The sequence below is a fragment of the Podarcis liolepis genome (genome assembly GCF_965112155.1).
Source record: "Podarcis liolepis genome assembly, chromosome: 10".
NCBI classification, from domain to species: domain Eukaryota; kingdom Metazoa; phylum Chordata; class Lepidosauria; order Squamata; family Lacertidae; genus Podarcis; species Podarcis liolepis.
Window position 1 is genome coordinate 2,208,030 of NC_139562.1, and position 23,508 is coordinate 2,231,537.

General features: G+C 48.1%; 2 protein-coding genes across 3 annotated transcripts; both read right to left on the reverse strand.

Annotated features, from left to right (window-relative positions):
- Window positions 1-1,844: 1,844 nt before the first annotated feature.
- LOC310686872 (uncharacterized protein) lies at window positions 1,845-23,262 on the reverse strand. 2 transcript variants are annotated; one of them, XM_083461326.1, is made up of 6 exons: window positions 23,117-23,262; window positions 22,296-22,496; window positions 20,206-20,489; window positions 18,537-18,682; window positions 16,620-17,506; window positions 1,845-2,250 (listed from the first exon to the last, which is right to left on the reverse strand). In XM_083461326.1, the coding sequence occupies exons 1-6, from the start codon at window positions 23,224-23,226 to the stop codon at window positions 2,103-2,105; spliced, it is 1,776 nt and encodes a 591-aa protein (XP_083317452.1). In that variant the 5' UTR covers window positions 23,227-23,262; the 3' UTR covers window positions 1,845-2,102. The 2 variants fall into 2 exon arrangements, with proteins under 2 accessions (XP_083317452.1, XP_083317453.1); XM_083461327.1 differs by lacking the exon at window positions 1,845-2,250 and having other exon boundaries at window positions 16,147-17,506.
- Window positions 2,551-8,051, reverse strand: LOC310688135 (acrosin-like; the record flags this gene model as incomplete). Its single annotated transcript, XM_083464260.1, has 6 exons — window positions 7,931-8,051; window positions 7,126-7,326; window positions 5,102-5,385; window positions 3,899-4,044; window positions 2,701-3,692; window positions 2,551-2,587 (listed from the first exon to the last, which is right to left on the reverse strand). The coding sequence occupies exons 1-6, from the start codon at window positions 8,038-8,040 to the stop codon at window positions 2,551-2,553; spliced, it is 1,770 nt and encodes a 589-aa protein (XP_083320386.1). The 5' UTR covers window positions 8,041-8,051.
- Window positions 23,263-23,508: the final 246 nt, after the last annotated feature.

A 23,508-nucleotide genomic window follows, 5' to 3' on the forward strand; every position in this document is an offset into this window, starting at 1 on the left:
CCTGCTTTACATCTTTAAACTGGGTCACTGCTTAGTGCAGCAGCTGTCCAGATGTGAACAGAGGATTGCAGTGCCACCCCCCTCCTCCTGCCTTTTGCTGAAACAACCAAACCATGGAATGATTTGTTAGAGGGTTGTTTTTTTCTTCTGGTGGCAGATGACAGAACCACGAGACCGGTGTAAAACACTCAAACAAAGGTTTTATTACAGCTATACAAAAACAGCAAACACAAAGGTGTTCTCTCTCTGCAGGCAAAATTCAAACTGCAACTTCTTTTCTTTTATACACATCACCAGCTGTGTCTAAACAGCCTAGAAAACCACACCCAGAACTCACAGAAAAGGTTCTTAAAGTTACAATCATCTTTTCTGTTTCTTTGCAGAATGACTCCTAACAAACTGGGATGTTTAAAACTGCAGAATTTCATCATCAGGAAGCTGCAGTGCAGGCACCAGCAGGAAGAAAAGCGGGATGGTGTATAAATGCCTTGATACCTTTATTTATTGCGTTTCTATCCCATCCCATCCCCCCCCCCATGTTGCTCAAGGTAGTGATAATGGTTCTCCGTTTCCACCCTTAACCCACACAACAGCCTCATGAAATAGACTTAAGCTGAGGGGCAGTGACTGGCTCAAGGGACTTCCTTTGCTGCTGTGTTTCAGTTGGGGCTTTAAAGCTCTGTGTCTAAGCAGGGTTTTGGGGGGTTTTGTCCTGGCTCTTTCCTCTGGGAAAACCCTCCTTTTTCCGCTGAATTGGTGGGAACAATTGCCTCCAATTCAGTGGTCAAATGCAGATTTTGCCCAGGAAAGAGCTGGGGCAGAAAGAAAACTGTTTGGACCTGGAGCTTTCAAGCATGCACCTGCAGCTGGAAAACAAGGTTTGGCTGCATCTACAGGGTACAGGGACGCAGGTGGCGCTGTGGGTAAAACCTCAGCGCCTAGGACTTGCCGATCGCATGGTCGGCGGTTCGAATCCCCGCGGCGGGGTGCGCTCCCGTCGTTCGGTCCCAGCGCCTGCCAACCTAGCAGTTTGAAAGCACCTCCGGGTGCAAGTAGATAAATAGGGGCCGCTTACCAGTGGGAAGGTAAACAGCGTTCCGTGTGCTGCGCTGGCTCACCAGATGCAGCTTGTCACGCTGGCCACATGACCCGGAAGTGTCTGCGGACAGCGCTGGCTCCCGGCCTCTAGAGTGAGATGAGCGCACAACCCTAGAGTCTGGCAAGACTGGCCCGTACAGGCAGGGGTACCTTTACCTTTACTTACAGGGAGCACCATGGCTTCAGGAATCCCTTTCATGTGGTGCAAGTAGGCCTGCCTTAGCCAATAGAGCATTGCAGCACCCTAGATCTGCAGCTGAAAGAACAGAAGCAGATCACAGCAGGCCTGGCTTAGCCAATAGAGCAGGCACGTGCAAAGTCCAGACTAATCTGGTCTGCTGGCCAGTTTAATCCAGCCCCTGTTGCAGTTTATTTCCTGGGGGAAAGCCCTAAAAAGCTCAACAACTTCAATCCTAAAAAAGGCTCAGCAACTTTGGTCTGCCCTCACGCATGTTCACTGCATCAAATCTGGCCCTCTTTGAAGAAAGTTTGCAATAGAGCCTTGCAGCTTCCAGGGAACAGCCTGGTTCTGCAGCTGAAATAACAGAAGCAGATCACAGCAGGTGACACAAATAATTCACCTTACAGCCTCCCAAGCATGATTCAGGAGAGCTGTTGCTTTGGGTTGCGAAAAGCAGCTCACCAACACTCACCTGTTGATCCATTCATTTGTGGTTTTATTCATTTTGAGAACTTTGATTTTTTTATTTTGTTAAAAAGTGTCACCAACAAGCTGTAGTTGCAGTATTAAGTCCCCATTCAACTTCATATTCAAGCCAGGTTGAGAAACTCTGAGGAAATGGTGGCGAGGCAATGAGATGAATTTTGCGCACGTGATCCATTACGGGTGAAGTTAGAAGAAGAAGAAAATCAAATGGGGAGAAGATGCATTTAGTTTGTTACCAGCAAAGGACGGATCGTGGGCTCTGAGATCTGGCAGGGGCAGCCCACCCACCATGCCCACGGGCACCCCTGGCATTGCCACCCGAGCCTGGCAGTCCTTATCAGCCCTCGGCTGAGCTAGGGACCACTTCCATTTGGCTCCCGGGTGGCGCCGGAACTTGCCATTGCAGCGGCTTCAGCAACCTGGACTCAATCTGTGGTGGGGCTGTGCGAATTGTGACCCACGGCCTGCGAATCGAGACCCACGGCCTGTAAATCTGCCCATGCCAAGCTGGGGCCCTTGTCCTCAGATGCAATCTTCCCAGCCGCATGGATGTTAGGCCCCAGATTGGGCCCCGGGAGGGAGTCGAGTTGCCCGGTCCCGTGGGCCTTGTTCCAGGAGCCATGTCCGATATAACGGGACTGGGACCCCCTCCTTTGGGCCACCGTGTGGGATGGGAGTTGGCTCTGGGGGTGGACCAGGACATGGGAAGGGTCTGGGGGGTGGTGCTGGGGGGTGGCCAAGGTTTGGTTGTGGGGTAGACCACAGGAGGTGTCTGAGGGGTGGTCTCAGGGGGTGGCAAAGGTCTGGTCGTGTACCAGGATGCTGGAGGAGTCTGGGGGGTAGTGTTGGGGGGTGGCCATGGTCTGCTGGTGGACCAGACCACAGGAGGTGTCTGAGGGGTGGTCTCGGGGGGTGGCAAAGGTCTGGTCGTGTACCAGGATGCTGGAGGAGTCTGGGGAGTAGTGTTGGGGGGTGGCCAAGGTCTGGTGGTGGGCCAGACCACAGGAGGAGTCTGGGTGGTGGTGGTGGTGGGTGGCCATGGTCTGGTGGTGGGCCAGACCACAGGAAGGGTCTGGGTGGTGGTGGTGGGGGGTGGCCATGGTCTGGTTGTGGACCAGACCACAGGAAGGCCCTGGGGAATGGCCTTGGGGGGTGGCCATGGTCTGGTGGTGGGCCAGACCACAGGAGGAGTCTGGGTGGTGGTGGTGGTGGGTGGCCATGGTCTGGTGGTGGACCAGACCACAGGAAGGCCCTGGGGAATGGCCTTGGGGGGTGGCCATGGTCTGGTGGTGGGCCAGACCACAGGAGGGTTCTGGGAGGTGGTCGTGGGGGGTGGCCATGGTCTGGTGGTGGACCAGACCACAGGAAGGCCCTGGGGAATGGCCTTGGGGGGTGGCCATGGTCTGGTGGTGGGCCAGACCACAGGAGGGGCCTGGGGAATGGCCTTGGGGGGTGGCCATGGTCTGGTGGTGGGCCAGACCACAGGAGGGGTCTGGGGGGTGGTCGTGGGGGGTGGCCATGGTCTGGTGGTGGACCAGACCACAGGAAGGCCCTGGGGAATGGCCTTGGGGGGTGGCCATGGTCTGGTGGTGGGCCAGCCCACAGGAGGGATCTGAGGGCTGGTGTTGGGGGGTGGCCAAGGCCTGGGATATGGCACATTCCCATTTTGTCGCATTTGGAGCTGTGGCCTTGGAGGGGGGTGTGGCAGTCGCATAAGCTGGGGCTGTGCCATTGGCGGTGGGTGGTTGGGTAGAGAAAGGTCCTCATTGGTCGTCTTCCTGATCCAGTCACGGTAGAACTGTGTGGAGGTGTAGACCCCCGGCCTTTTTCCCTGACCACAGACAGACGGTCCCCAGCTGGCGACTCCAACCACCCAGTAGCGCTCGGACCTCTGCTCCCGGCACATGAGGGGGCCGCCTCTGTCGCCCTGCAAGTGGGAGAGAAAAGGCTCCTGTGAGGATTTGGTCTCTGAGCGGCCTTCTCCTTCTCTCATGGCTGCTGCCTGAGATGCTGGAGGATGAATCCCAGAGAAGTTTTGCATGTTCAGAGCAAGGGCTCTGCTGCTCCAGGAGCACCAGAGAGTTTTGCCCCCAAGCCAAACCCATAGCCTTGATTTTGTTGTAGCTTCACCACCTTGCAAGAAGCTACGCCTCCTTCCAAGGCTCCAGCGCAGATGTTCTCCTCGAGGATCCTATTGGACCACCAGTCCGGGCTGCTGCATGTCGCCATGGGGATGAGGTCAACAGTACCCTCCTGCAGGATGTCGGGAAATTTTCTCGCTGATAGAAGAAAGGGAAAGTGGGGGGGAGGGGAGGCTCAGTTCAGATTTCACTCCCCACCCCACCTGCACCCCCAGGACTAAAGGAGAGAGGCATGAAGGCATGTGCAGCAGAATCACCCCCGTAAAACTTAGTTGATGGACTGGGGTGAGATCAGAGACAAGGGTACGCCAGGCTGCAGAGTATGGCGAATTCCTGGTTTCTGGGGGCCCTTAAAGGTAAAGGAGACCCCTGACCATTAGGTCCAGTCATAACTGACTAAGCCACTTCTGGCGAACCAGAGCAGCGCACGGAAACACCGTTTACCTTCCCGCTGGAGCGGTACCTATTTATCTACTTGCACTTTGACGTGCTTTTGAACTGCTAGCTTGGCAGGAGAAGGGGCCGAGCAACAGGAGCTCACCCCATTGCGGGGATTCAAACCGCCGACCTTCTGATTGGCAAGTCCTAGGCTCTGTGGTTTAACCCACAGCACCACCTGTGTCACCTGGGGGCCCTTAGAGACCCCCAAACTCCCCGTTTCCTCCTGAAACCACATCCCTCCCTCCCTATCTCTCCATCTGTCCTAGTATTCCGTACACTGAGCGACTGCAGAGGTAGACAGGAGTTTCCACCAGCCCTATCCAGAGATTGAAACTCTATCTTCTGCATGCAAAGCCATCATTACTGAGCTGAGTTCTGGGGGCAAGCATCTATGTCTGGAGAAGGTGATCTGCCCAGAAGCCGTGAAGTGGAATGGCTCTCAAAACCAACCATCTCTATCCCTTTCTGCCCTGTGAAACACGCACACACCTGCCTCACCCCTAAGACTCAGGGCTTCTGATGTACACAACCCAAGTGTAACTACCAACTTAGACTCCTAGAGTGGGAAGGGACCCCCAAGGGGCATCCAGCACATCCCCCTACAACGCAGGAGTTGAACTTTCCACCTTGACTACCATTGCTATTATGTTTCTTTGGTGAAATTGATCTGCAGGGAAGGTGTAGTCTGCAAATTTACTTTAGGCACACAGCCAGGCCGCTCCTTCTGGGGGCCTGGTTTCCCTGCAGATCTCACTTTTCGGGTCTATAATTCCAAAACCGCTGACATAGCAGTGCTTGAGCAAGGAAACCACCACGCTGTCATCCGGCAAGCAGGCTGGCTGAATATAGTCCGTGCAGTTGACTGGCTCGTTCAGCTCCACCAAGGAAATGTCGTTGTGCACTTTCCTGTAGGTATCATTCAAGAAGTGCTCAAAGAGTTCGTGGTTCACCAGCCTCTTGATCCAGCGCCTCTGGGCACCGGGGCCAGGGTTGGAGATGCGGTTGGCGCCAATCGACAGGCTGATATTTGGTATTTCTCTGCAACAAAGAATACGCACAGAGTGGGGACTGTGTTCCAGGTGGATTTGGAAAACCAGATGCAAACAACTTGCTCATTGGTGGTCCCTCATCAAACTGGGGCGACGTTATTAGTGGAGCGATGAAGAATTGCTTTGCTGAAGGGGTGGAGGGACTTTGCATGAATTTGCTAAAGGGGTGGAGGGACATCTTTGGAAATTACATTTGGGGTGTTGGTTCCCATCATGTTTCTAATCTTCTCCGCGTCATTTTTTTTTAAAGTCCTCGTAAAAATTCATCAGCATTTTAGTGTAAATTGCTCTTAACATACACAAATTGCACAGCAATTTGCCCCCGAGCCAATTGTTTGTGTACATTGTTTTCATGAAATATTGCATAAATATTGCATTTTAAAGGGCGCTTTACCCCAATGCATGCATTCTTAAGCACATTTCTATTCATTACTCATTGCTGTCCTTTCTTTTAGTGTAATAAATTTGACTTTTCATCTACCTCTGCTGTTTTCGTTAAACTCTGGAGCGGCAAATTCTGGGGCAAAATTTCACAAAAGAACTCCAGAAAGGCTTGTCCGGTTTGCAGATTTGTGGGCCTGCGTGCGAACTGAAAACTTCAGTAACACTACATAGTCGAAAGAACCTATAGGATGAGTCCCGGAAACATGAATGAAACAGAAGGGGGCCAGCTTAGTCCCAGTGTCTTTTTTTCAAGTTTTGCAGGAGCACCGCTGGACCAGGCATGTCCAACTTTAAGTAGGTTTTGATCTGCTATCCAGTATCAAAAACTGGCAGTGATCAACCACCCTCCAAAGTCATTTAAGTTTATGAAACAAGCAAGCAAGCAAACAAAGAAACAAACAAATGGATCTCTATTTCACAAATATAGTAGTTATGTTTTGATATTATCATGAAAGACCCAAAGAGTTACAGTGGTACCTCGGGTTAAGAACTTAATTCATTCTGGAGGTCCGTTCTTAACCTGAAACTAGTCTTAACCTGAGGTACCACTTTACCTAATAGAGTCTCCCACTGCCGCATGATTTCTGTTCTCATCCTGAAGTAAAGTTCTTAACCCAAGGTACTATTTCTGGGTTAGTGGAGACTGTAACCTGAAGCATCTGTAATCTGAAGTGTCTGTAACCCAAGGTACCACTGTACTAGATGGACAAGTAACTAAACAAGTGAGAAAAGTCTAACTATATTTTTATATTAGTTTTCAGAAATCTGAGGAGACAGATGGAGTGCACAAGGATTCAAGCCCTTTCTCTCTGAGGAGACTATCACAGGGCTTCTCTCTCTCCCTCCCCCAAAGCACAGAGCGGGTGGTGGGGAAGGAAAGCAAGCTGGCTTTGGAGGAAGAAGGCTCGGCTGGAGGAGGAGGACGAGGACGAGGAGTAAGAGAATCTCAGGCTTGCATGAGACTGGCGGCAGAGAAAAGATTTTCTTTCTCAGCCCACAATCGACCAAGATCAGAACCGCAATTGATGAAGGCTGTTCCTGGGCTTCCTAATCCTAAAAAATTCAATCCTAAAAAAAGGGCGGCCCTCAAGGCCCTTCACTTCATCAAATTTGGCCCTTTTTGGATACCACTGGAGGCTGGCTCTGAGTTTTGACGCCCTGCGATGCTGACAGCAGCCACCCCTCTGAAGGCAGAAGGTGGGACTCTGCTCCCATGAGATGCCCCCGCCCTGGGTGCCAGGTTTGCAGACCCCATGACAACACTCCTTGAGAACCCTTTGCTTACTTTGCTTTCTGAAAACAGTGGGCTGCGCTGAGGACCCATCGAGGGCTGATCAGGGAGCCTCCACAGAAACTGAAGTATCCCCTAAAAGTTTTTATTTGGAAGCTGACCATCCAGGGCCATGTTCCGGGGGAAGCGTTGCTGCTGCCCACAACCCGGAGGAGGTTATGGCTGCCTGCCATGGGACGCCTTCCGCAGACTCCGCTGGAAAGCAAGAAACAGATTGCCATCTACAGAGTATCAGAGACATTGCATATATACCACCTCCCCCCAGTTTGCCCCTTCTCTTGGCCATCTTGGGAAGAGAGGGATGAAACTGGAGGTGTCCAGCTGCGCTTCTGGATGCCTCCCAAATGCCCATCACTCCCAGGGAGGAGGGAACTTTTTCGAGGCCAGAGGCCACATTGTCTTCTGAGGGCCACATCTCAGTGGTGGGTGGGGCCAGAGGCAAAAATGGACTGTTCAGCAAATCCAAATCAGTAAGCTATTTTCTACCTCTCCCTCCCTCCCTCTGTCCTCTTTCAAGAAAAGAAATATTTCCTTTTGTCTGTCCCCCTGACTGGTCCCCCATTCCGCTTCCTTGTGTGACCCAGATGGATTCTAGTATTCTGAGAGAGGGAGGAACATGCCCTCTGAGAACAGACTCTGTCTTTGCACGCTAGTTTTGACCCACCACAATGAAAGGGAGTGAGAGCAGCCATGGGGTCAGTTGTGCCCCCCTTCTCTTCAAGACCACATCCAGAAGGAGTTGGTGGATGGGATTCCCCCTCCTGCCTCCTCCCCATATCTGGCCTCTCTCTCCACTTACTCGCAGTTGCTTTCCTTGGCATGGGTTGGGCGGAAAGCAGCGAGGGCCAGAACAGGGAGGAGCCACCACTCCATCCTTCTGCCGGCTCCAGGTGTTGTTGCTTCCTCCATGTTTTCCTGGAATCCATGACATCACAAAATGGAAGATCTGTCAGATCAGCAGGTGGACAGTCTGACATCATCACCAGTTCTCTTCTCTTCTCTTCTCTTCTCTTCTCTTCTCTTCTCTTCTCTTCTCTTCTCTTCTCTTCTCTTCGGCACCATGCCCAAATGCCTATGTTCTGGAGTCAAGTTGTGTGTGCAAAGGGCTCCTTTCTGTTCCATGTGCCCCTTTCTCCCTGCATTACCTGTACACACTCAAACTGTATACAACAGCGGACCCTCCCAGGGACCCTATTTTCCAGGGATGTCCTGGATTTACGGGATCTGACCCAGGTTCTGATTTGATCCTTGAATGTCCCGCTTTTTCTTAGGATGTCCATATTTTCATCAGAGAAATGTTGGAAGGTAAGGAGTTATGTGACCCCTCTGGGGCAAGGAAATAAGTAACTATACAACTTCTTGAAGACATATCTCTGATTTTTCCATCATGTGACTCAAGCGAAAGTCAAAATGGGACATCCTGGAATCCAATCAGAAGCTGGAATGAAGTTGGGTGGTACGTACTGTAAGAACAGGATGCAGGACCAGATGGGCCTCATCCAGCCACTAAAACAAGTCTGCATTCGGCTCTATTGGCAAACCACAGCTGGACACAGAAGGGGGACTGATCAAGGCTAAATTTCCAGATTAAGAATAAATTTCCAGAAAACTTGGTTGCCATCTGTCACTGACAGTTTTGGTCTTGGTTGACCACAAACTCGACATGAGCCAACAGTGTGACGCGGCAGCTAAAAAAGCCAATGCAATTCTGGGCTGCATCAATAGGAGTATAGCATCTAGATCAAGGGAAGTAATAGTACCACTGTATTCTGCTCTGGTCAGACCTCACCTGGAGTACTGTGTCCAGTTCTGGGCACCACAGTTCAAGAAGGACACTGACAAACTGGAACGTGTCCAGAGGAGGGCAACCAAAATGGTCAAAGGCCTGGAAACGATGCCTTATGAGGAATGGATAAGGGAGCTGGGCATGTTTAGCCTGGAGAAGAGGAGGTTAAGGGGTGATATGATAGCCATGTTCAAATATGTAAAAGGATGTCACATAGAGGAGGGAGAAAGGTTGTTTTCTGCTGCTCCAGAGAAGCGGACACGGAGCAATGGATCCAAACTACAAGAAAGAACATTCCACCTAAACATTAGGAAGAACTTCCTGACAGTAAGAGCTGTTCGACAGTGGAATTTGCTGCCAAGGAGTGTGGTGGAGTCTCCTGCTTTGGAGGTCTTTAAGCAGAGGCTTGACAACCATATGTCAGGAGTGCTCTGATGGTGTTTCCTGCTTGGCAGGGGGTTGGACTCAATGGCCCTTGTGGTCTCTTCCAACTCTATGATTCTATGATTCTATGACTGATGCTTTAGCTGAGATCCCTGCATTGCAGGGGGTTGGACTAGATGACCCCTGGGAATCCCTTCCAATTCTACTGCTCTATGATTCTGTTGCCCAGTGCCAATGTGACTTAGGCCCATTAATTTCAGTAGCTTTCCTCTGAGTAGGACTAGCACCGGGGGGGGGGGGGGGACAGCAGTCCTTCTTACATTTGTGCTGTATGGGAACCTTGGTTTCCAGGAAGAGACATGCATAGATGGATGGTTTTCTTAGATCACAGAGCGGGAGATTTAAATGTGACACCCCCTAACTGGGTATAGAGGCCAAGGGTTTGCAAAAAAAGTTGAAAGAGAAACCTCGCTGCAATTGCATCAGATATTTTAAACCACTCAAAGAAAAGGGACACAAAGAACAAATGGCATAAAATTCAACCTCCAACTTCTGTTTTTAATTTTATTGTATCTTAGTTCCATCATTACTGGATTATGGTCTGATATCGTTTTCGGGAGGATCTCAATTTTACTTATAAAAGGTATTAGATTGTTTGACGTCCAGATTGCATCCATACGACTGGCTGATTTTTAAGCATATGAATAGAAGGTATATTGTCTGTCCTTTATATGTTTCTCTCTCCTTTCTCTCTTGGGAGCTTCCCTTATCTTGATGTTGTCTCTCTCTCCGTTCTATCTAGATCCAGAGTTATTACTCCGTTGAAGTATCCCATAATGATCATACTGTCCTTACTGTATTCTAATAGCTAATCTTCAAGGTTTTTTTTTGAAGAAGTTTGTTTTATTTCCATTTGGTGCGTATACCCCCAACCAAGATTATTTTATCCTCTACCTTTTGTCAATTGTATTCCTAACATTCTTCCTTCATTATCTTTAAATAGGATTTTTGCATCTATCTTTTGATTTATGTATATAACTATTCCTCTCTTTTTGGAAGCATCTGATGCTATATATTCTGTTCCTAATTTATTATTTATCAAAACTTTGTCATGTTTCTTTGCTATATGTGTTTCCTGGAGACAAATGGCATCCCAATATTTCTTTCTTACAATATGCTAGGTTTTGTGCCTTTTCACCTTATTGTTCAAGCCATTGATGTTCCACGATATAATGTTCAAGTTCATTAATCTTTATTAAACACAAAATCAAATACCAACATAAAATATGGAATTGCATTTAAGTACAGTAAAATAGTTATGAGAGCTTCTGTTTCTTTTATTTTCCTCCTGGACTTTCCTGTCCTTCACCTCTTTCTTCTCTTTCTTGAGCTGTACCCCCTCCCAGGTCTCTTTTATATTTCCGCCAATAATTTCCTAATTTTTCTGGGGATCTAATGGTCTTTCTTCTGTCTTTGTAAATGAAGGAAATACCTTCAGGAAATTCCCACTTGTATCTAATTTCATTTGTCTTCAATGCCTCTGTCAGAGTCTGGTACGTTTGTCTCTTTTTCAACAGACGTTTTGGGATTTCTTTGTAAATTAGAATATTTCTCCCGTCGATTATCAACTTTCTTTTTTGCAATATCTTGTCTTTCAGTAATCTTGAATTAAGGAAAACCATGCAATTACCAGGTCCCTTAAAGGTTTTTCCATGATCTGGTTTGATCCTGAAGATCTTGTCAATGTCCATTGTTAACTGATCCTCTTGTACTCCCAGCCAGGTCGCCAACTCTTTTCTCAGTTTTGCTTCGATGTCCTCATTTGGTGTTTCGGGGATCCCACAGAAGCAGAGAATTCATTCTCTTTCATGCATTTCTGAGATTGCTATCTGATCAAGCATTTCTTCCTGTATTCTTTTTTAGAGCCGCAATATCACCATTTATTGCATCTTGTCCTTTTTTCAGCTCTTTACTTTGAAAAATCATCAACAAAGTCATCATCACATAAGTCAGTGTGCACAATGTCAAGCACTTTGGTGCTTCTGTGTTCTGTACAACGTGGAAATGAAGGTTTTACAGCCTTTTCAGTAACACAGCTTATACTGGAGCTCTGTTGCTCTTTGTTACCTGCAAACCTCTTACAAGATCTCTTCTCTGTAGATCCAGAATAACGCTGGTGTCTCTGTGTCCAAGCCTTCTGTGCCATAGGCCCAGGTCTGCCTCATCCTTCTGGCTGGAATGTGCTACTTTTGCAGACTGGTTCTCTGAAAGATCAATCTCATATACACCATTTACTAGCTTGGCTTGTACAAACACTTTACCGTTTTTAGTCACATTGCACTCTCCATTTCCAAACGTAATCTGGAAACCTTTTCTGTCCAAAGTGGACACGTTGAGTAAATTGCAGCTCAGTTGTGGTACATACAAAACTCTAGAAACTGTGGATTCAATAGATTCATTGTTTATATTGAATTTCAAGTCCATGCAATCTGCACCTTTTGCTTTAACAATGTTGCCATCTGCAATCTCAATTTCCGATACTTCATCATTTATCTCATTAAATTTTTTGTTGTTGTTTAGTCGTTTAGTCGTGTCTGATTCTTCATGACCCCCTGGACGCCAGGCACTCCTGTCTTCCACTGCCTCCTGCAGTTTGGTCAAACTCATGTTGGTAGCTTCGAGAACACTGTCCAACCATCTCGTCCTCTGTCGTCGCCTTCTCCTTGTGCCCTCCATCTTTCCCAACATCAGGGTCTTTTCCAGGGAGTCTTCTCTTCTCATGAGGTGGCCAAAGTCTTGGAGCCTCAGCTTCAGGATCTGTCCTTCCAGGGAGCTGATTTCCTTAAGAATGGATAGGTTTGATCTTCTTGCAGTCCATGGGACTCTCAAGAGTCTCCTCCAGCACCAGAATTCAAAAGCATCAATTCTTCGGCGATCAGCCTTCTTTATGGTCCAGCTCTCACTTCCATACATCACTACTGGGAAAACCAGAGCTTTAACTATACAGACCTTTGTTGGCAAGGTGATGTCTCTGCTTTTTAAGATGCTGTCTAGGTTTGTCATTAAAATAGTCATTTTCAAATGAGAAATGTGAGCTTGCCCCAGAATCAATAATCCACTTATTACAACAATTACCCAACATTTTTCACAATTCTGGACAGCTAAATTCCTTTCTTGTAGTAGCAAAGTGCATTCAGATTTCCCCTTCTTTTCCCCTTTTGGCTGAAAGGGGTGGGGTTTCCTTGTCCTAGGAGCTTTGCAGTTCTTTGCAATGTGCCCTTCCTTGTTGCAATTGAAGCAAACCACTTTCTTGGGCATCTCTCTGGACTTTGTAAATTGCCTAGACGCATAATAACTGCCCTTGCTTCTAGCATTTCTTACTGGAGACTCAGCTCTCTCTCTGCATTCCTCCCTTAAGTGACTGGTCAGGTCTTTAAAAGTTAGATCTTCTCTGTAGTCCATTATGCTAACAAATGAATCGAACATTGGTCCGAGGGATGATAGTAAAAATGATGTCTTTGTATCTTCATCAAAAGGCTTAGGAATAAGATCAATCCTTTGAATAATCTCAGTAAATTTGTTGATGTGCTCTGTGAGTTCTTCTTTTGAATTCATCCTCAGTCTGGTTAATTTACACATCAAGGTTCTGTAGGAATTCTTGGTAGATTCTTGATACATGCGCTCAATATTACTTAAGATTTGAGATGCATCATCTTGACTATTTATTAATAGATGCTCATCACAAAGTCCACTCGAAATTATGTGTCTGGCTTCGCTGTTTTTGTCCTTCCAAGCTCTTATCTTGGCTAAATCTTCCTCAGTTGCTCCTGTAGGCTGAGGGTTCTCTAGAGCATCCAAAACGTATTTTTAATCTAGAAATGCTATTAAGCGCTTTTTCCAGTGCACAAAATTGTACTCATTTAGCACAGGCATTCCTAGTTTTGCATCACTATCAAAAGCTGCTCTAGCCATCTTAGAATTCAAAAATGTGAAAAATATTCAAAAATTTGTCAAAATTTTAAAATCAAAATCTCAAAAATCTCAAAATACAAAACAAAATACAAAACTGCTTTGGGTCACTGTGAACTCTGAGGGAGGGGTTGCTTCACCCCCACTGCACAATAGAACAAAGGACCATGTGCTTACCAGGAAGTTCTCTCAGAAAAATATTACTCAACTCAAAATCGCAATCCTTCAAAAATACACAAAAACATGTAATGCTGGGGCCACTAACCCTTTGTGGGAATGTTCTGGGATGCGGGAGAGGATATATTGTCTGATTATATCCTTATCCAACTTGTGTTAACAAGTTCCACAATTTCAGCAGAGTAACATTCCCCTCTTTTAAATTTTGCAGCGGATGCGTTTTGCTCAGGCTCGCTAAAGCCTCTATAATAACTGTTCTGGTATTTTCCCCTTATTCCCTCATAAAAGATAAGACACGACACAGTCTTCTATAAAAGTATAAAAAGAGTTTACTCACATTCTGTTCACAGTCGGATCCCAGAAGGCAGACTTAGCTTAGAAAAGTAACATACACTTGGAATCTATCTCATAAAGAGACAGTCCCTTTGTCCACTCTTGGCTGGAAGCATCTTTGGCTAAGCAGCTGTTGCTTCTTTGATGCATGTGGTGAAAGAGAGAGAGATGGCTGCCCTGCCCTGTGCTTTTGTCGTTACCTGCACAGGTGAGGCCATGCCCACCTCTAGTCACATGCAGAGGAAGTCTGTCCCAGCCCAGAAGGAAACAGGAAGTTTTCCTGCTGGCTGGACAAACATTCCTCCCTATGGTCAAACATGTTCACTCTAGGAATGTTGTACTTGACTGCTCTTGTGTTTTACATCCCACAGAGCTGTGGCGATCCACAGGTGAGAAGCCTGCAGACAGGTGCGCATTGCGCTCTGCTGGCAGGGAATCCACACTCTATGCCACACTCTAACAACACTGGCTCTCTTGGATTTGTGACCAATGCTTTTTTATTTCTTCAAAATCCCATCTGAAAGATCTTCACCCTTTTCCTGTCCTGCCTTCCCCCAAACCCACATCCTTTCTGCTTTGCATCTTTAAACTGGATCACTGCTTAGTGCAGCAGCTGTCCAGATGTGAGCAGAGGATTGCAGTGCCATCTTCCTCCTCCTGCCATTTGCTGAAACAACCAAAACATGGAATGATTGGGATGTTTAAAACTGCAGAATTTTATCATCAGGAAGCTGCAATGCAGGCACTGGCAGGAAGCAACGTGGGATGGGGTATAAATGCCTTGATACCTTTATTTATTGTGTTTCTGTTATGTACTGAGTTGAATAGGATCCAAAAGGCAGTAGTCTGATTGGTCCTAGAACAATAGGATTCAGAATGCAGTAGTCTGATTGGTCCTAGAACAATAGGATTCAGAATGCAGTAGTCTGATTGGTCCTAGAACAATAGGATTCAGAATGCAGCAGTCTGATTGGTCCTAGAACAATAGGATTCAGAATGCAGTAGTCTGATTGGTCCTAGAACAATAGGTTCCAGAATGCAGCAGTCTGATTGGCCCACAGGAGCCACCCAATCCAGCTCCAGGTGGAAGTGAATCCGCAACCTGATTGGCCTACAGGAGAATCCCAGAATTAGCCAATCAGGTGGGGCCCATTGTGTAAATAATGTATATAAAGCAGACATTCTGGGGAACTTCCATTCCTCCTCACCACTATAAGCTGAATAAAGAGCATGAAATCCACTCTCGACTCCGAGTATATTTCAGTTTCTATCCCACTCCCCCCCCCATGTTGTTCAAGGTGGCGACAATGGTTCTTCCTTTCCACCCTTAACCCACACAACAGCTTTATGAGCTGAGGGGCAGTAACTGGCTCAAGGGACTTCCTTTGCTGCTGCGTTTCGGTCGGGGATTTTAAGCTCTGTGTCCAAGCAGGGTTTTTGGGGGGTTTTGTCCTGGCTCTTTCCTCTGGGAAAACTCTCATTTTACCATTGAATTGATGGGAACAATTCAGTGGTAAAATGCAGATTTTGCCCGAGAAAGAGCTGGGGCAGAAAGAAGAAGAAGAACAAAAGAAGAGTTTGGGTTTGATATCCCGCTTTATCACTACCCGAAGGAGTCTCAAAGTGGCTAACATTCTCCTTTCCCTTCCTCCCCCACAACAAACACTCTGTGAGGTGAGTGGGGCTGAGAGACTTCAAAGAAGTGTGACTAGCCCAGGTCACCCAGCAGCTGCAGGTGGAGGAGCGGAGACGCGAACCTGGTTCACCAGATTACGAGACTACCGCTCTTAACCACTACACCACACTGGCTCAGAAAGAAAACTGTTTGGACCTGGAGCTTTCAAGCATGCACCTGCGACTGGAAAACAAGATTTGGCTGCATCTCCAGGGAGCACCATGGCTTCAGGAATCCCTTTCATGTGGTGCACTGGTCGGTTTAATCAGGCCCCTGTTCCTGTTTATTTCCTGGGGAAAAACCACCAAAAGCTCAACAACTTCAATCCTAAAAAAAGGCTCAACAACTTTGATGTTTGATGTATTATGGTATTTTAATATTCTTTTGGAAGCCGCCCAGAGTGGCTGGGGAAGCCCAGCCAGATGGGCGGGGTATAAATAATAAATTATATTATTATTATTATTATTATTATTATTATTATTATTATTATTATTATTATTTGGTCGGCCCTCATGCATGCAATAGAGCCTTGCAGCTTCCAGGGAACAGCCTGGATCTGCAGCTGAAATAAGAGAAGCAGATCACAGCAGGTGACACAAATAATTCACCTTACAGCCTCCCAAGCATGATTCAGGAGTGCTGTTGCTTTGGATTGTTGGGTTGTGAAAAGCAGCACACCAACACACACCTGTTGATCCATTCATTCGTGGTTTTATTCATTTTGAGAACTTTGATTTTTTTATTTTGTTAAAAAGTGTCACCAACAAGCTGTTTGCAGTATTAAGTCCCCATTCAACTTCATATTCAAGCCAGGTTGAGAAACTCTGAGGAAATGGTGGCGAGGCAATGAGATGAATTTTGCGCACGTGATCCATTACGGGCGAAGTTAGAAGAAGAAGAAAATCAAATGGGGAGAAGATGCATTTAGTTTGTTACCAGCAAAGGACGGATCGTGGGCTCTGAGATCTGGCAGGGGCAGCCCACCCACCATGCCCACGGGCACCCCTGGCATTGCCACGCAAGCCTGGCAGTCCTTATCAGCCCTCGGCTGAGCTAGGGGCCACTTCCATTTGGCTCCCGGGTGGCGCCGGAACTTGCCATTGCAGCGGCTTCAGCAACCTGGACTCAATCCCTTGTGCGGGTGTGCGAATTGTGACCCACGGCCTGTAAATCTGCCCATGCCAATGCTGCAAGTTGGCCCTTGTCCTCAGATGCCACCTTATCGGCTTCATGGACCACGGAGGAGGCGTTAGGCCCCAGATTGGGCGCTGGGGGGGAGTCGAGGCACCCAGTCCCGTGGGCCTCGTTCCGGGAGGCATGTACCATATAATGCCCCTGTGACCCCCTCCTTTGGTCCACCGTGTGTGATGGAAGTTGGGTCTGGGAGTGGACCAGGACATGGGATGGGTCTGGGGGGTGGTCTTGGGGGGTCCCCAAGGTCTGGTAGTGGGCCAGACCACAGGATGGGTCTGGGAGGTGGTCTTGGGGGGTTGCCAAGGTCTGGTGGTTGGCAAGACCATAGGAGGGGTCTGGGGAGTGGTCTTGGGGGGTGGCGAAGGTCTGGTGGTTGGCAAGACCTTAGGAGGGGTCTGGGGAGTGGTCTTGGGGGGTGGCCAAGGTCTGGTGGTGGGCCAGACCTTAGGAGGGGTCTGGGGGGTGGTCTTGGGGGGTGGCCATGGCCTGGTGGTGGGCCAGACCTTAGGAGGGGTCTGGGGAGTGGTCTTGGGGGGTGGCCATGGCCTGGTGACCCCGTCTGCTTTAGGGGGCCTGGGATATGGCACATGCCCATTTTGTCCCGGTTGGGGCTGTGGCGTTGGAGGTAGGTGTGGACGTGGCGTAGGCCGGGGCTGTGCCATTAGCGGTGGTTTTTTGTGTGGGGAAAAGTCCTCCTTGGTCATCTTCCTGATCCAGTCGATGTAGAACTGCGTGGAGGCGTAGACCCCCGGCTTCTTTTTCTGGCCGCAGAATGGTGGTCCCCAGCTGGTGATTCCAATCACCCAGTAGCGTTCGGACCTCTGCTCCCGGCACATGAGGGGGCCGCCGCTGTCGCCCTGCAAGCGGGAGAGAAAAGGCTCCTGTGAGGAGGAGCATGCTGACAGCCCGATGGCTCAGAAGCGGAGCTTTGTAAGAGGAAAGGTTTGTGAAGATGTCATATGCAAACTCCGGCTGGAAGCATCACAGAGATGCATCCTGCACCCTGGACCATCCATTGAGCCGATGGTTGGCCTAGGTGAACTTCCAAGGAAGCTCATCTAATCTAAGGGAAGGCTGTAGCTCAGAAACAGAGCCCCTGCTCTGCATCTTGAAGGTCATAGAATTGGGGAGTTGGAAGGGTCCCTGAGAATCCTCTAGTCCAACTCTTTGCAGTTGTCCCATACAGGGATCGAACCAGCAACACTGGATTTCTCAGCACCACGCTCAAGCCAACCAGGACAAAGTAGGGCTTTTTGTGTCTGCTGAAAACCGAACCGAGGTCAGCTGTTTGGAGTGCAGCTCTGCTCATCACTAGAACACCACCGTCAGTCTCTTGCGGCATCTCCAGTAATGTAGCAACTTTTGTTGACACCCTTCCACTGTGGGATTTTCTCTTTTGGCAAATATCTAACGTAAAATTGAGCTGACCTTTTTGGTGGTTTGGGCATTAAAGGACTCATATCCACCAGTGAGGCAATGGCCCCTACTTGGGTTGTGACTCCTTCTGAGTCCAGATGCTAAGGGTGGCAACCTCTTGAGCAGAGCTTGGAGGGATGCTGAGGGCAAAGGGGATCATCTGCCCTGTGTCTGTAAAGGAAGACCCCTGAACTCCAAGGAGGGCATTCATGTTTAAGCGAATGCCTTGTGCCAAGTTTTCCACTGGTAAGTCTCGCCGTGCATTTTCTGCTCAAGCCAGTTGCAGCTCTCCAAAGATTTCTCCCTGGAGTGGCCTTCCCCTTCTCTCACAGCTACTGCCTGAGATGCTGGAAGCTGAATTGCAGGTGAGTTTTGCATGTTCAGAGCAAGAGCTCTGCTGTTCCAGGAGCATGAGAAGGTTTCACCCCCAAACCAAACCCATAGCCTTGATTTTGTCATAGCTTCACCCACCTGGCACATAGTAGTGCCTCTTTCCAAATTTTCAGCACAGATGTTTTCCTCGAGAATATAGTGGTACCACCAGTCCGGGCTGCTGCAAGTCGACCTGGGGATGATGTCAACAGCCCCCTCCTGCATGATGTCGGGCATTTTTTTCGCTGAGAGCAGAAAGGGAAAGTGGGGGGAGGGGGAGGCTCAGTTCAGATTTCACTCCCCACCCCACCTGCACCCCCAGGACTAAAGGAGAGAGACATGAAGGCAGGTGCAGCAATATCACCCCCCTAACCGCCCCTAATATCTGAGGGTGAGATCAGAGACAAGGGTATGTCAGGCTGCAGAGTAGGGATAGCTCCAGGTTTCTGGGGGGGTCCTGGAGACCCCAAGACTCCGTTTCCACCTGAAACCACATCCCTCCTCCCCCTTTAGAACAAAACACATTGGGACCAATATGGCAAACCCCCCTGGGGTCTCAAGAAAATGCATTCTTTGGTGTTTCACTCATTCCTCTATTGTTTCCAGAGTAAATCCCAGGGAATTTGTTGGGGTTCACTTGTGATGGGTTAACCTGTCAACTGCTGTTTTCCTCATTATTTTTCTGTTTTTAATTTGGATCTCTGGTATGCCCCACAGAGGAACTTACGGTCCTCAAATAAAAACATCTTGAAGGTCCCAGGCCACAGAGAGGTTAGGCTGGCCTCAACTAGAGCCAGGGCTTTTTCGGCTGTGGCTCCGATCTGGTGGAACGCTCTGTCACAAGAGACCAGGGCCCTGCAGGACTTGACATCTTTCCGCAGGGCCTGCAAGACAGAGCTGTTCCACCAGGCCTTTGGCCAGGGCACAGCCTGACTCCCTCCTTTGGCAATCTTTACAATACTTTAGTTTATGGTTGCCATCAATTTTGATTTTAATTAATTCTTATGATGTTTTTTATAATGTTGCACTATTTTAGTGTTGTTAGCCGCCCTGAGCCCGGCTTCGGCTGGGGAGGGCGGGATATAAATAAAATTTATTATTATTATTATCTCCCTGTTCATGCATCACTTTCTGAATTTTTAAAAAAACTCACCAGGAATTTGGATACGAATTTCTCCTAAGAGAAACCTTTCTGCAAAGCCATTTCCCCTAATATAATGCATTTTTTGTACATTATTTTCACAAATACAGAAGTTTTATAATGCACCCCAAAACTCTCTGCTTCCTCCTGAAACCACATCTCTCCCTCCCTATCTCTCCATCTGTCCTAGTATTGCATACACTGAGCGACAGCAGAGGTAGAGAGGAGTTTCCACCAGCCCTACCCAGAGATTGAAACTCAATCTTCTTCATGCAAAGCCATTAGTGAGCTGAGTTCTGGGGGCCAGCATCTATGTCTGGAGAAGGCGATCTGTCCAGAAGCCGAGAAATGGAATGGCTCTCAAAACAAACACAGCCCAACCGTAACTACCAACTTAGAATCCTAGAGTGGGAAGGGACTCTAAGGGTCATCCAGCCTAACCCCCTACAATGCGGGAATCAAGATTCAGGACCACAAATGCAGCCACTGTAATTTCCACCCTGACTACCATTGCTATTACGTTTCTTTGGCGAAACTAATGGGCAGGAAAGGTGTGGTCTGCAAATTTACTTTAGGCACACAGCCAGGCCACTCCTTCTGGGGGCCTGGTTTCCCTGCAGATCTCACTTGTCGGGTCCATGATGCCAAAACCACTGATATAGCAGTGCCCGAGCTTGGAAACCGCCACGCTTTCGTCTGGCAAGCAGGCTGGCTGAATATAGTCCGTGCAGTTGACTGGCTCGTTCAGCTCCACCAAGGAAATGTCGTTGTGTATTTTGCTGTAGGTTTTGTTCCAGAAGCGCACGTATTGCTTGTGGTTGAGCAGCCTCTTGATTGAGCGCCTCTGGGCATCGGGACCGGGGTCGGAGACACGGTTGGCACCAATCGACAGAGTGATATTTGGTATTTCCCTGGAACAAAGAATATGCACAGAGTGGGGGACTGTGCTCCTGAACAAAATGAAGGTCAGCTGAAGTTGGCTGGATGTTGGAGTACAGGGAGCACAGCTGGGTCTGAGGAGAGAGGGCAGCAGGCAGGCCTCACCGCCCTTTGCCTCATTCCCCTTCCACAATTTGGTTCTGAGCTGCACATCTCCCTTCCCGCATAATGCCACCAGGTGGATCTGGAAAACCAGATGCGAACAACTTACTCATCGGTGGTCCCTCATCAAACTGGGGCAAAGTTTTAAGTAAAGTGATGAAGCGATGAAGAGTTGCTTTGATCCATGGGGTGGAGGGAAATCTTTGGAAATTACATTTGGGGTTTTGGTTTTGGTTCCTATCATGTTTCTAATCTTCTCCGTGTCATTTTTAAAAAAAGTTCTCATAAAAATTCATCATTGTTTTAGTGTAAATTGCACTTAATGTACACACATTTGCAGAGCAATTTGCCCCAAACAATTTTTTTTTGTACACTGTTTTCATGAAATATTGGTTTCTAAAGGACGCTTTAGCCCAACGCATGCATTCTTACAAACCTTGCTATTCATTAATTCTGTTTAAAATCTCTAGTAAATATGCCAATTGCTCTCCTTTTTTTAATGTAATAAATTTGACTTTTCATCTACCTCTGCTGTTTTCATTAAACCCTGGAGTGGCAAATTCTGGAGCAAAAGTTTCTCAAAAGAACTCCAAAAGGGTTGTCCAGTTTGCAGATTTGTGGGCCTGCGTATGAACTGAAAACTTCAGTAACACTTCATAGTCAAAAGAGCCTATAGGATGAGTCTCAGAAACATGAATCAAAGAGTAGGGGGCCAGCTTAGTCCCATTGTCCTTTCAAGTTTTGCAGGAGAACTGCTGGACCAGGCATGCCCAACTTCAAGTCGGTTGTGATCTTCTATCCACTATCAAAAACTGGCAGTGATCAACCACCCTCCGAAGTCATTTAAGTTTATGAAACAAGCAAGCAAGCAAACAAACAAACAAATTGATCTCCATTTCAGATCAGTCCTGCCATTGATGAGGGTTGTTACTGGGCTTCTGAATTCTAAAAAAAAAAGAGCTCAACAACTAACTTTGGGGTAAAATCATAAAACAGCCCAACAACTTCAATCCTAAAAAAAGGTCAACAACTTCTTTGGATAGCACTGGAGGATGGCTCTTTGACACACTGTGATGCTGACAGCAGCCACCCCTCTGAAGGCAGAAGGTGGGACTCTGCTCACAAAACAGAGAAACCAGTAGGAGAACACTTCAATCTCCCAGGACATTCTATACAAGATCTCAAAGTAGCTGTTTTACTACAAAGGAATTTCAGAAATAGACTGGAAAGAGAAGCTGCTGAATTGCAACTCATTACCAAACTTAAAACCATGGAGAGACCTGGTCTGAACAGAGACATTGGATTCTTATCTCATTATACATGACTAAGCCATTTTTCACCTTCTCACCCCTTGCCTTTTCCTGTAAGACCTATTGCAGTCATTAAGAGTCGTCAACAGGCTCATCTCAGCTATCTGCCAATCTCCCATTCCCACCACCCTTCTGAGTAATACCCCTCCCCACCTTCTCACTATATAGAAGGATCTGGCAACTTCTGTTTCAGTGTATCTGAAGAAGTGTGCATGCACACGAAAGCTCATACCAAGAACTAACTTAGTTGGTCTTTAAGGTGCTACTGGAAGGAAATTTTTTATTTCTGCTCCCATGAGATGCCCCCGCCCTGGGTGCCAGGTTTGTAGACCCCGTGACCACACCTCTTGGGAACCCTTTGCTTACTTTGGTTCTTGAAAGCAGTGGGCTGCACTGAGGACCCATCGAGGGCTGATCAGGGAGCCTCCACAGATACTGAAGTATCCTGTATAAGTAAGTATTTGGAAGCTGACCGTCCAGGGCCACGTTCCGGGGAGAACGTTGCTGCCGCCCACAACCCGGAGGAGCTTATGGCTGTCCGCCAGGGGACGCCTTCCGCAGACTCCGCTGGAAAGCAAGACACAGATTGCCATCTACAGAAGATCAGAGCCATTACATATATACCACCTCCCCCCAGTTTGCCCCAAATATTGGTCAGTCCCCTCCTCTTGGCCATCTTGGGAAGAGAGAGATGAAACTGGATATGCCCAGCTGCACTTCTGGATGCCCCCCAAATGCCCATCACTCCCAGGGAGGAGGGAACTTTTTCGAGGCCAGGGGCCACATTGTCTTCTGAGGGCCACATCTCAGTGGTGGGTGGGGCCAGAGGCAAAAATGGACTGCTCAGCAAATCCAAATTAGTAAGCTATTTTCTACCTCTCTCTCGCACCCTCCCTCTGTCCTCCTTCTAGAAAAGAAATATTTCCTTTTGTCTGTCCCCCTGACTGGTCCCCCATTCCACTTCCTTGTGTGACCCAGATGGATTCTAGTATTCTGAGAGAGGGAGGAACATGCCCTCTGAGAACAGACTGTCTTTGCATGCTAGTTTTGACCCACCACAATGAAAGGGAGTGAGAGCAGCCATGGGTCAGTTGTGCCTCCCTTCTCTTCAAGACCACATTCTGGAGTTGGTGGATGGGATTCCCCCTCCTGCCCCCTCCCCATGTCTGGCCTCTCTCCCCACTTACTCGCAGGTGGTTTCCTCGGCATGGGTGGGGCAGAAAGTAGTGAGTGCCAGAACAGGGAGGAGCCACCACCCCATCCTTCTGCCAGCTCCAGGTGTTGTTGCTTCCTCCATGTTTCCCTGGAATCCATGACATCACAAAACGGAAGATCTGTCAGATCAGCAGGTGGAGAGTCTGACATCATCACAAGTTCTCTTCTCTTCTCTTCTCTTCTCTTCTCTTGAACAACCTTCCATCTGAGAGAAGTGTTTATGTGCCCAGAAGCATGGAAAGAGTAATGCTTTCTGGCCATGGAGTGGGCATCCTGTCATGCTGATCCCTGCAGGCGTTGGCCAACTGCAACATCCATTCTTTGCAGGGTGCCCTTCCTTGTGCCTATGAGAGTGCCAGAGTGC

Bases quoted from the DNA above. Each gene is read 5' to 3' on its own strand.
- LOC310686872 (XM_083461326.1), bottom strand. From the start codon at position 23,226: ATGGAGGAAGCAACAACACCTGGAGCTGGCAGAAGGATGGGGTGGTGG. The intron at 22,497-23,116 runs GTAAGTGGGGAG...CTTGCTTTCCAG, and splicing joins GCCGAGGAAACCACCTGCGA to CGGAGTCTGCGGAAGGCGTC. The intron at 2,251-16,619 runs GCCGTGGGTCAC...GCAGATTTACAG, and splicing joins TGGCATGGGCAGATTTACAG to GCCGTGGGTCTCGATTCGCA.